The 14,057-nt window shown below is 28.9% G+C and overlaps 1 protein-coding gene across 11 annotated transcripts in view; it reads left to right on the top strand.

Annotated features, from left to right (window-relative positions):
- LOC100162689 (trehalase) overlaps positions 1 to 14,057 on the top strand; it is a 131,210-nt gene that overhangs the window by 111,036 nt on the left and 6,117 nt on the right. For 10 of the 11 annotated variants that reach the window (XM_029491709.1, XM_029491793.1, XM_029491695.1 and 7 more), the window contains 4 exons: positions 836 to 1,618; positions 1,907 to 2,040; positions 4,971 to 5,524; positions 5,835 to 6,109. In XM_029491709.1, coding sequence (XP_029347569.1) covers positions 836 to 1,618; positions 1,907 to 2,040; positions 4,971 to 5,524; positions 5,835 to 6,109 — 1,746 coding nt within the window. Of the gene's footprint in view, positions 1 to 835; positions 1,619 to 1,906; positions 2,041 to 4,970; positions 5,525 to 5,834; positions 6,115 to 11,323; positions 12,087 to 14,057 lie in introns of those variants that run through there. The other variant, XM_029491850.1, reaches the window with a different exon arrangement.

Raw genomic sequence — 14,057 nt, 5'->3', positions numbered from 1 at the left:
ATAAAATAATACGAAACATCAAGTACCTAATGAAAAGTATTAAACTTCAATTTATTCAGAATAATAAAACTATAGGTATATCGTACCTAATTCAGAGCTCAAAATAGTGTAATACCTATGTTTGGAAAATCCCATAGTATAACATTGTTTTTTAATTGAAATCGTTCGGAATGAATATCTAAAATACTGTGTAAAAATTGAAGGATGTATTAGAGTAAAATAATTTCTACATCAAATATGCTCATCCTCAGAGTTCTTAACTCAATAACTTAAATTATGATAAGTAAAATATTATTTTACAACGAAATAAATGTTCAAAAATGATTAGTGTTTATGTGTATTTATTTACTTGATACTACAGAACAAATTATAATTTATTGAGTTCCTTTTTTGTTTAATCAAAAAGTATTTTAACCATTTCTGTAAATAAAATGCAGTATATTTTTGATAAAGTGTACTCTATTTTACGTGGTTTCTCATTAATTAGATATCTTAATAATTCTCCTTACTTTTATGCAAGGACGTATTATACATTTTCACGCATTTCTTAGTTGTCGAAATCATCTACTAAATTGAAAAGTGTGACGATACTTTCAATGACACATGTCCTTGTATTTATTGTTTATGATTGGTACCTACCTTTAAAATCAAACTTTAAGAAGGATTAACTTCAAAAATCACACATGTTTTATAAGAAATAAAAGTAGTCAATAGTTTAAAAAAGATCATTTAAATTTAGTTAGAGTGAATATTATTAAGATACAATGAATAGTAGTAGATTTATTAAAATAATTTGAATTTAATTTTGTGTACAATTTATATGTTTTTATTTTAGTAATATTTACTGTTATGGACCATTGCTGCATGCGATTCAAATGTCTAGCATATTCCCAGATTCGAAAACGTTTGTTGACATGAAAATGAAATTTTCACCTAACGAGACCATGAACATATTCTTGGAAATGATGAAAAAAACGGGACAAAGGCCATCAAAATTAGAACTGGAAGTTTTCCTGAACGAAACATTCGAGAAGGAAGGCAGCGAATTCGAAATTTGGGATCCCTCCGATTGGAAGCCAGAGCCCAAATTTATTGGTGATATTAAGGACCCAAATTTCCAAGAATGGGCTAGAGGCTTACATTTGTTATGGAAACTTCTCGGTAAAAAAATCAAAGATGATGTACGTTTACATCCTGACCATTATTCAATTATCTATGTTCCGTATCCGGTAATTGTACCCGGTGGCCGATTCCGTGAATTTTACTATTGGGATTCTTACTGGATAATTAGAGGTCTGCTACTATCTGAGATGTATACTACCGTTAAAGGCATGCTTAGCAACTTTTTGTCGATCATTAACACCTACGGTCATATTCCAAACGGGGGAAGAGTTTATTACGCCATGCGGTCTCAACCCCCCATGCTGGTACCAATGATGAAAAGTTACATCGAGGCTACAAATGACACGACTTTCCTAAAAGAAAATGTAGATATACTGGAAAAAGAATTCAGCTATTGGATGTTAAATCATACAGTAGACATAGAAAAGGATGGGAAAGTATACACATTGGCCAGATATAAGGATTCGTCAACAGGACCTAGACCCGAATCATACAGGTAAATTTAGTTTTTAATTTCATATAAGTTATCACAAATTAAATTTATGTTTTTGAAATTATGATTACTGAGGTTTCAGATTATTTCTAATTGAAAACTACTAAGGAGAAATTAATAATTCCTGATTTATTACAATTTCAAATTTATTTAGTTTTTTCTGTAGCTTTATGTGAAATGTACATTGTTATATTATTATCTATTTGACTAAAAATTACAAATATTTTCTTGCAGTTATTAGTATCTACATTTCAAATATTTGTAATTTAATAATATTTTGTATTTTTACAGGGAAGATATCATGAGCGCACAAACACTGAAGACCGATAACGATAAAGAAAACTACTATTCTGAGCTAAAGGCCGCTGCGGAATCTGGGTGGGATTTTTCCAGTAGATGGTTTATACTAAATGGAACAAATAAAGGTAAATTACTGGCTAGTGTTTTACTTATTATTTATGATTCCAAAAATGCTTAAAATCGTGTGTGATATGCTTTCCGTGTTTGCTTAAATATAGGTAAAAAAGTACCTCTGTTACTGTAATAGTAACAATGAAATTTATATTGAAGACAATGAATTAAAAGCGCCTAGTCATACATTTATTTTAAAACAATAGTTTTGGGCTCAGTGTACTGACTCTATCTGTACTTAACACTACCGGATAGTATATACTCTTGTATAGCTCAAGGTTATATTATGTATATGGTTTTTCTTTTCTGATTATTTATTTATCATCATTAATTTTTTTTTCAAAGTAAATTTTTTTATAAAATCATGACTTGGTCAACCATGACCTGTGGTCTCCATTAAGATTCATATCTAGGACTTTTACTTTTATTAATTTATTACTGTTAAATGTAGAATAGTTTTAAATTTTTTCCATGATACAATAATATAATATAGGTTTCTATAGGAAATTTTTGTTCATATTTTGCCCTATAGAACCTATGCAATGTGTAGATACCACTCGTGTGCCGGAAATGTTGTAAATAACAATACATTATGCCTGTAGCATAGCATCTATTGTTTGAAAAATAAATGCTATATTATTAAATAGTGGTTTAAATTTGAAAAATCCCAGTTTTGTTTTGTTTTGTTTTGTTTTGACTTACCTGGTATGGTCATAATAACACTTAACAAACAAATTAACTTCCGAACATTCCTAAAAACGCCAATAATTTATTACTCTGAACAAATATATTTTGTGTACACAAAATAATTTAAATGAATAACTTGTAAAAAACATAAAATGTGTTAAACACTTAAAAAATCGTAATATTCTTTCGTTATTTCTTCTTTCATAGAATCACAAATTCGATTTGAGCCTTCGTGGCTCCTTAAGTATAATATTAAGTACTTAATTATTACCATACAATAAATTTTAACCAAACTGCAGTTGACATAAAAATACTTAAGTTTGCATTTGATTTTAAATATAGTTGAATTTACTAAAATATTACAATTTCAATCAAAATATTTACAAACCAAATACCTATTATAAATTAAAATATTTATACGTTAAATTTATAATTTCAATATTTTATAGAAAATATATACATAACTATTTAAACTTATTGATTAGGTAAATATTAAAACGATTGGAAAAATATAGTGTTTAGTATTGTAAATAGAAATCTTTAACCAATTTTTTATAAATTTTAAGTGTATGTGAGATGACATTATATATTATTAGGTATATAATTATAATACCTTCAAAAATAGTCAAAATGCTTTTAAATACTCTATATTATACTCTATATATTATCGCATCTGGTATAAATTATATATATACCTACACTATAATAAAAAAACCCTGAATATTATGAATTTTGAAACAAAATATTTACTCTTCAGTCTTCACGAGAAATATAATATTCCATTTAACGTTTGATGCGTAAATGCTTTTTCATACTTTGTCAAAGCGTATTATATGAAGGAAATATAAATAAAAATGTTCGTCAAGAATTTAGGTTATATTATTTCAAAAAATATTAAAATATTACAGAGTCATAATAATAGAATTGATAAATAAAATATATTATACTTATAAGTTATTAGTATATTAGTTATAGGTACCTATTTGTATTCCTAAAAGATTAATTTAAGTACCCAAAAAATGGGAGTGAATCATGTAAATTCATGCAGATGACAAATTAAGTTTGGGTAAAAATTAATAGAAAATAATTTTTTTAAATGTGCGCATCATAAAAAAAAATAAAGCAAATAAATTTTATAAATTGTCATGACCTTGAAAATATGCTTCTCTGTATACATGTTCAATTAAAGCTTGTATTGTTAGTCAACAATTAAATCAGGACTAGGTTCACGGTTGGCGGTTGCATTATTTTTGTTAACGTAGGTGGGTATGTAAGTTTATTACATCTAATTTATTTGTGTTGCTACTATAGAAATATCGTACTATTTTAAAACTGTTTTAAGTTACAAAAAAGTTGAATATATTGCTTAGTACAGCGAACTACATTAGAGTTATTAATATTTCAATACAATTAAGAACTGCCGTAACTACTTAGACATTTAAGTCTATAATGTCAGAATGTTATAGGTCATTTTTACAATAATTACCAGTTTACTTTAAACGATGTCTATTATTTTTCTCTTCTTATACGCGATTTCAACATAGTTTCATTTACCAACTATTAAATTAGGTCTGATATTTTTATACGAATTAGAGTTTGGTCTATAAAGTAAATGTTTTTAAACCATTACTGCGCGTGTTCCATGCCACATAATATTATATATTAATGTTTCGTGAATGAGATTAAAAAACTTTCATAACGATAATACGTCACCATATATACATTATACTATATAAATTATGTGTACCTAAAATGTATCATCACGTTAATTATTATATTTTTGGCATAGACCCACTGATTTTCAATACCCTAAATACACGTATTATTTTATTCGTTTTTTTACTAGAAACACGTCAACGACAATTAATGTGAGACATGATTGTTTTTATTTTATTTTTATCTATCAAACACTTAATTGTAGCTTGACCCCGCGTTTGATAGTACGACATTTCAATGAATAAAATATAATTACTCCAGGTCTGGTCGAGATAATTTATGATTTTCATAATCTCTAGTTAGATTAGAAAATGATTGCATTTTATTACCTATTATTTTGATCTACTGAGCAAATTAAAAAAAAGAAATGTTTAAACGCAATGGTGAAAAATACGTAAATTGGATAGACTTATATCCCGAAATAACATCTGTGGGTTAGGGAGTGAATAAAAGCTACACTTTATAGGATAATATTGTCGTAGGTCATAGTGCGCGCAATAACGTTGTATACGATAACTAATATGTCATTGTATGATTGCAGGAAACCTGACCAACCTAAAAACACGATTCATCATACCGGTGGACTTGAACGCTCTGGTGTATTGGAATGCTAAGATATTGAGTGATTTTTACCGAGAGCTGAATGTGTCCGACAAGGCACTGAAGTATGAAAACATTGCCAACAAATGGATAGAAGCAGTGACGGCGGTGCTGTGGCACGAGGAAGTAGGCGCGTGGCTGGACTATGACATGCTGAACGAAATCAAGCGTGATTACTTTTACCCAACCAATATATCACCGCTATGGACTGGCTGTTATGACCCGAAGAAGACCGATGACTTTGTGTCCCGAACGCTTAAATACTTGGAAAAGACACAGATAATGAACAACCTGGGTGGCATACCGACCACACTGGAGCACTCCGGTGAACAGTGGGACTACCCGAACGCGTGGCCTCCGCTCCAGTACATAATGGTCATGTCACTCGACAACTCGGGCGACAACTGGGCCCAGGACTTGGCGTTCGAGATAGCTGAACGATGGATGAGGTCCAACTACAAAGCGTATAACGAGACCAACGCCATGTATGAAAAAGTAAGTCCGGTTTGAGCGGAATAAAACAATTTATCGGGTTGAGGGGATACTGTGCAGTGTATAGATTGTTATTTATTTAAAACAAATTTTTAAAGTAGCTATAAAGATGTCTGTAGTCTGTACAAACACATCGATTAGTCTGCAAGTCGATTGAGAATGGTATAGGCGTCGGGTGGGTCTCACGTTATATGCGGATAAAGTGATTTGTATTTTGATACACATCACTGCGTCTGCAGACTCGTTTATGCCCTCTCAATGAATTATATTTTCTTCGATTGACGGTATACTCATACGTCACTTGTTTTGACAGTACGATGCGACCGTACCCGGAGGTCATGGCAGTGGAGGTGAATACGAGGTGCAGCTAGGTTTCGGCTGGACCAACGGCATAATCTTGGAGTTCCTGCAGAAGTACGGATCCAGGGTCACGGCCGAGGATAAGTTCGTCGAGGCGCCGCAGACTAGCGCCAACATAGACTCCAGCAGAAGCAGCACTGACTACAACACCAAGACCGTGTCTTCGGCGACGCAAGTCATGACCGCCACGCTTGCGATACTGGCCACGATATCGGCCGGATGCATAGGGTGAGGTGAGTGTCATTTCTAGTGTTTGGAACCTATTTCTGTCTATTTATATAACTTCCTGAAAAGTGTAAGTTGAAGAAACACTTGAAAAACATATCATTGTTATAAAAAAAAAGCATCAAAATATTATTTTGCTACATTTAGAATGTAAAAATTGTTTCATAAAAAATTACACCATCGCTTCTACAGTTCAGAGTTCTTCAGAAAAATGTTATCTGCATTGAACTACATGCATTTTGAAAATTGTTTAAGAGGACATTACTTCCGCTAGTTTTTACTTGTCTCCGTCTTACTAATGTACAACAAATGTCAGTGTTGAAAATCCCATTGATTTTGGGAGCCCATCTTTATCCCCAAAATACATTTTTTTAACGCGTCCAATACAGTTTTCAAAAAAAAAATTATTATTTAAGTAAGTAGGTATGGTAGGTAAATTATTATTAATAATTATAAAATAAAATTTTTCGCCATTGTATACCACGAAAAATGACTATAAATAATTAACTATGTTTACCAACAATTGTTTGTTTTTTTTTTTGAGTATTTTAGATTACCGATTTAACTATTCAAGTATACAGAAAAAAATATTTAGCTCTTGTAAATTAGGTATTTCAGTTAAAAGTATTAATGCATATTAAGCTAAACTTTAGAGGACCATAGTTACCTAGTGAACCTAGTGAACCAAAATTGATTATTTGACAGTTCAAAATTTTCAGAAAAATTTTTTTACCAGAATCCATCAAAAAATAATATACATATTGGCATTTTAATTGCCTATAATCTTTAAAAATGTAAAACATTGCTTTAGAAACATTTCTAATAATTTTTTTTATAAACTATTGACAAATGGCAGTAACTTAAAACCTTAAAATGGATCAATAATAGAAACAAAATGTCTCACGTCGAACTATTCATTAATGTGAGGACAGGCAGTTGAATTTCTTAAGCCTTTATTTAAAAAATTCAAATTTAACTATCAAAAGGGGCTATTTCAAAGAGATTATAGTATATTTTATAGGTACCGCAGTATTGTGTGTAAAGTCATAAATTCTCGTGAAACTTGTAGGCAGTTTTCGTACGGTAAATATACCATACATGCGTGGGCCAGCTAGCAAAATAATTAAAATTAATGGTTTATAATTTACAATTTATATTATTATTATTATATAATAATAAGTAAATGTGTTCGCTAGATAAAGTATACTTCGTGTGTCAAATGTCATCGATACGATTTAATGGATTTTACGGGATATTATTTCATCAGCATAATATTATAATATACAATAATTATATAAACATCGCAACTATATGTTATAATAATGATTATGGAAGCGGTTTTGTGCTGCACGATCACTATGGTTTTTCTTTTTCTACATAGTTATTCTTCGATGACGATCGCTTGCTCATTTTGCAGCAAACGAAACAATGTCTTATCGCTATCGACAGCTGTTGTAATATTAACTGTTCACTCGTATTATGTTATATACACCAGTTATTATAGGAGGCATCAATTTTCAAAACTAGCTTATGTAAAGAATTATTGACATTTTTCACGCAGATTGATCTACTGACATCAGATGGGTGATTTTAAACCAATATTTTGAATACAGTTTGGACTCTTATAAAATAAGAATAAATGTTTTGAAAATAAAACGTATCATAACTTCAAAGGCTGAATAATACTTGTGATTTTTCGCCGAAAAATCCATAACTTATAGATATAGGTAATTTATTTAAAAATTTAGCTTAGTTTAAAATTGAATCCCCCAAACATATTCTTTTTGACATTATCTCACCAAGCTACAGTTTAGGTATTATTTCATATTTTTCTATACCTATAATAGGTAATAAGTATATAAGATGGTAATAAAGGGTGACAACACAGCGCCCTCATTAACGTTTCGATTCGCGATTTGTCCGGCCTTCACATACCTTCATCTCAGATATTATTATTTTTTAGTTCGATAATAGGTCAATCGCTCAAATATTAAAGGCTATAACTAGCTCTGTTGAACGTAAATTTGCTTTGTTATACGTTTGTAAGACAGAGTCAAGCAACAACACTTACGGGTATAGCATTCTATTAAATTTGTCCTAATATAAAATCAGTTTCTACTACAGTTCGTACGACGCACGTTTAAACAATCATAATTCATAATAAATAATAATAATAAACTGACAGTATTTCAGATATTAGCTAGTATAGCTACACCTGTACGCAGTAGGTACTTTAGGTACCTAAAAAAATTTCGTTGCATATATACTGTGATTAAAACGTGTCCATAATATACATCAGTAAGATAGTGCATTATCGAAATGAGCACGTGCAATGGTACAAAACTATAATATTATTGTCGAAGTACGTTTTCCCGCTGCCGCCGCCGCTATTCGGGTACCGACTGTAGTAGGCATCGCCAATGTTGCTCGATTTTTACATGTTCATAGCTTTCGCAATTTTGTGATGTTTCCGCTACAAAATACAAACAATATGTACCTAAATGGCTCCTATGGCTGTATATTATTATTTTAAATAATCTTGATAATTTATATTTGCGTATACAGGGCTGAATCACGCTGAATAATAGCACTTAAAAATATATTTCACCTCTTAAAAGAAATTGTTTCTATCAATTAAATAGGTACATACCCAATGTCCATATATAAACACAATGACAGAAGTCAGAAATAATGATAAAACACGTTTATTTTCAGAATATATAATTTAAAAAAACATTCGCGTTGATCATGAATAGATATGTTTTTTATCGTACCTATTGCTTTAAATAAAAATATATTAATATTATAACATTAGATACAATTAATGTCATTTTACTAAAATTAAATTTTTTCTACAAAAATTAATCACAAATACCTAATAAATGTACATACAGGGTGATCCGCCAACCATACTCTCCCCATTTTTTAATTTAATAACAAATTTATTCAAATTTCGAATTTTGGAATTTTTAAATATAATCAAAGACCATATTTTCAAATTATCAGCTAAATAATTTATAATAGAAAGGGGGAGGGCCCTTATTTAAAAAACAGAAATTTGGATATCCATAGAACACTCCTTAAGTAGTTAAGTAAGGAGTAGGTACAATAAATCTTAAGAATTTGAAAATATGGTGCTTAAGAATATTTAAAAATTTCAAAAATCAGATTTTGAATAACTACATTATTAAAAATGAAAAATGGGGTGAGTATACTTAGCGAATTGCCTTGTACATATTTAAAACAAACAATAAAATAATTTACTCAAGAATTGTACATGGAAAGTTATAATATTAATTTTATACCATATTATAATTCTTATTATTTTCGTTTGTTATTACCCGCACGATGTACATACGTTTTTTATCATATTCAATATTATGGTAAAATTAATGATTTCTTACATAGTTACATACCGCATAAGACAAAATAAAACAAAGTTATCTCATTTAAAAAACTTATATTTCGGCAATATAAAAAAAAAGCCTATCAAAAGTATAGCTCTAGGCATATGTAGGTGCGTAGACGTGTTAACTCTATTCAGTCATGTTAATTGTCTAAATACATAAATAGGTACCAACAATACCTATACTATAAAAATACGGCAATACGCAAGCGTTCATATGTCCACATCGTGCATTGTATCACTGTAATCACTCGTCGAAAGACATTAAATTCCGCCTTATAAATTACGTATGTTAAAACGTAAATTACATTTTTCTGTGATATTTTCTTACGATCAATATTTTTTTTCACGTTTCCTTCATCATTATTATACTTTATTAAATATATTATACAGTCACATGGGAATAACTCAAAGCTTCGATACCGGTTCAAAGAATTTTCTATTTAAAAATGTAAAAATGTATGCTTAACTCAAACGTTTTGTGACATAAGTATTTTATATTTTATTGAAATCGGTCTGTAGCAGGCTTTTATGTACAACCTAGTACCTACTATTAGAAATAAATAAATGTATGTTATTGTTTATGATTATTTATCTTACTGCAGATTAACCACTCACTATCGACTCGTTATCTAGGTACCTACTCGCTTTTTCTGCACTTGATAAAATTGAACGATTACTACACATATGTTATTTCAAAAGTAAAAATCTATAATATGTTATAAAAATAGTAGGTAGTTAAATATAGTTGGGTAAGTTTTAGAGCATTTATAGCCGGTAAACTGTATATACGTGTATAAAAATAATAATATATTGTACCTATACAAACAAGTATGCATGATGACATACACGAGACACTCTGTATATAATATAAATGTATAAAAATATCTAGAATACTGTACCTATGTGGTTTGCTTACAAATTACAATATATCCGGATCGAACTTTTTACATTGTGCAATTGAATTTATATTTTATAATTTTAATAGGTATACATAGGTACTTACTGTTTCGCACGCCGTTTAAAACGTGGAAAGGGAAAAAGTAATTTCATAATGAATAAAACGATAACGAACAACATGGTATGACATGCTCGCGTATGACCGATAAACATATTATTATATTATTATGTATGCAATTTAATTTGACTACGACATCGTTGTTTGATGATAATGGTGCACATTTCTGCGGTAGAATATTATAACACAAGACCTCCATTACCTATTACTCATTAAATTTGTATAATGACTGCATCGGTGATATTAAAATATAATTAAATATTTTTAAATCGTAAACGAATATATTATATATATATTATATATATAATATATATATAGTATACAGAACCGATTATGATATGTCATGCTCATGCAGTGTCCCAAGTCCCAACTATATATTTATTAACAGGGGTGCAAGCATATTTTACGCAGCACAGTCAAATATAATTTTTTAAAAAGGACCTAAACAGTTCGATAGAAGATGGGTATAACAAATATCTAATAGACAATAATTACCCATAATATACTATATTGAGTAGCACCCCCGAGTAGTTTTAGAACTTTCATATAAATTAGGTTAATAATATATTTTAACAAATAAACAAACAATTCAAACTTACAATAAATTATAAATTTTAAAATGAAGTATTTTTTTTGAAATTCGAATAAGTAGATATATGTGTGGGTACTGTGTATAGTACGGAAAAAGAAAAAAATATTTGTGCCAAATTTTCAGGCACTATTATTTATTTTTTACAGGCATTTTGTAAACTAAACTAACTAATTGATGTTTTGTGTATTTTCTTTGTTTCAGATGTTTACAAGTTAAATTATGTAGTTAAATTATAAGAACATTCCCTTATGAAAAATCGGAAGGATCTCTTAATTATCAGGTCAGACGTATTTAACAAAGAGGTTTACTTAGTTGATCATTAGTTTCTTTATTTGTGCTATCACATTAGCCTAATTATTGTTTTTTTTTGTTTTGTTTTTTTTTTTTTTGTACATGTGAGTTAGTGTTATGCTTTAATTTATTGGCACATGCAAGTTTTATATGGTCAAAAAAAAAAGAAAAATAATTTACATCTAAAAAAACATTACCGAGAAATACGGAAAGACCAACTTTGAATGGATAGTAGATCCAGAAGTAGATCTGAAGTTTTAATCTGAACTTACTAGTGTTTTTATTATAATAATAATAATATATTAAATATTAACTATTATTAATTAATGGAGTTTAAGTTCCTTCGAGCAATCGTATTTCTGTGAATTCAACCAAATCGATTATAGAGTTGTTTGCACAGTATAATATTTGCTTGATATTTTAATTGAAAAATAAAGCAAAGTGATGTAATACGTTAAGGTTTTATAAATTATAGATTAACACGTTTTAGTGAGATTTAAACAAAAAACAAATTGCGCGCCTAATGAATTAGTAACGAGTAATAAAATGTGTACATGCCTCGTATAGTCGGTATATGTGTTTCATTCTCTTTTTTCTTTAATTTATCATCATTTTTTTAAAATTATTTTTATTTCCAATGTGTCCATGACATTTGCCTCTAAAGATATACATCTTTAAATAATATATTAAATATTTAGGTATACTTCTATTGTCAATTCGTTCTGATCACCCATTTAAAAAAACACATTTAACTAAATATCAATATTATGTGGTATCGCATTACCTACCTATATTTTTTTTAAATTTTTATTCTTTAGTTGGTAATAATATTTGTATGTATAACTAGGCATATTTTATTATTTATTTATTTATTTTCTATTATATACTTGGCGTAAATTAATGTTTAATTTTCATAGATTGAATGGTAATGTTAATAACGTTTGAAGTAAAATAAGGTTCTTCGTTTATATGTAAAAATATCATACTTCGCCTGTCATAAAACCATATACATTACCCAATGAATGTCACAATAGACCACATAATTATTTCCTGACAATAATAATAATAATAATATATATATATATTTTTTTAATGATAAATTTATAATTATTTCGAATGTGATAAATAAGTATAAACTCGTAATAAGCATAAGTTAATGCCATCGTAACATTTTACACACATTCAATAATTTATTATATAAATTATAATAAAGGTATATCTGTTTCTTAATTTCTGCGTGAACGATAAAATATTTGTTTAAAAAAAAAAACGGTGCTGTGTAAGACTATATCGAAATAGTTGGCTCAAGTTATTTTTATTGTTATATAATTATTTTGTTTTGTTTTTACAATAACCGTTCTAGTGCAAATAAGGTTTTTTTCGAAATAATTATACCGCTTCCAAGTAGTTCCTATATAGTAGAATCCTAGTAATTTTAACACAGTAATATTAACCAATATATCGTCATTAACATTTTAACTCTGTTTTTAACATGCATATATATATATATATATATATATATATATACAAATATAATATACATTGTGTATATAGTTCATGGGTTATTTTTCACTTTCGCGCTGCAATCGAATCTAGTCAATCGCCAATCATCTATAAGAACATTAAAACAGTACAGGCACGATTACTCAGTTAAGTGTTCAATATTTAAACAATCACCCAATAAACCTGTATACATAATGTGAGTACGGTAAGACGTACAAGTACCACCGCTCACCAGTACGAAATAGAGAGAGGGAGAGAAAGAAATTGTTAAAAATTCGAATGCAGCTGTGCGGAAAGAGAAAAATAATCTAAAATTTCGGACTTTTTATAAGAAGGAAAAAAGTTAAATTTTTTTTTGTAACACGCATACTGATTTCATAATGCCTCCTTAGAGGCAGTCGTTTTATGTACACACACACACACACACACACACACCACACACACACACACACACACACACACACACACTCACACACACACCTGTATACACGTGCAACAAAAACGATCCATGATTGTAGAAAGCAGCTTGACCATAAAAAAACCCTCTCCTTTCGCTAAATTCTAGTTATCATAATGCAATTATTTCTTTTAATCGTTCATGTAGTTGACGTTGAAAGTTCATACATTTTGCTACTATAAATATTTTTATCTATAATACTGAATATATTTAGTTAAAAATGTTCTTCGTCACAGTTTATTTCATTACAAGTATTATTATTTTTCAAAACCCACACACACACACACTTTTTATATATATATATATATATATGTATGTCTAGTCCGTAGTTCAAAAACAAAATAATACCGTTTTTAAGTCACCATGACATAAATATTGCTTAATGCATCTGACCATACTATGACTTATCTTGCCGATTCGATATAATAATATTATACGATCGCAATGTAAACCGATTAGCTGGAATTTTATATCATGTGCAATTATTCAATAATTAATTCTATCATATGTATATATGTTATAATAATTTTTATTTATAAAAGAGAAAAAAGAAATAGTAAACATTTTGCGCACCGATTTGTACCTGCTTGCTTTGTTACCATTTTTACTTTTAAATTTAATAATAATATTATATGCAACAAAATTGTATGTATATATGTATTATATAATATATCATCCATATAT

The sequence above is a fragment of the Acyrthosiphon pisum genome, chromosome X (assembly GCF_005508785.2).
Source record: "Acyrthosiphon pisum isolate AL4f chromosome X, pea_aphid_22Mar2018_4r6ur, whole genome shotgun sequence".
NCBI classification, from domain to species: domain Eukaryota; kingdom Metazoa; phylum Arthropoda; class Insecta; order Hemiptera; family Aphididae; genus Acyrthosiphon; species Acyrthosiphon pisum.
The sequence above is the reverse complement of the archived record's forward strand: the minus strand, read 5'-3'. Positions and strand labels throughout refer to the sequence as shown.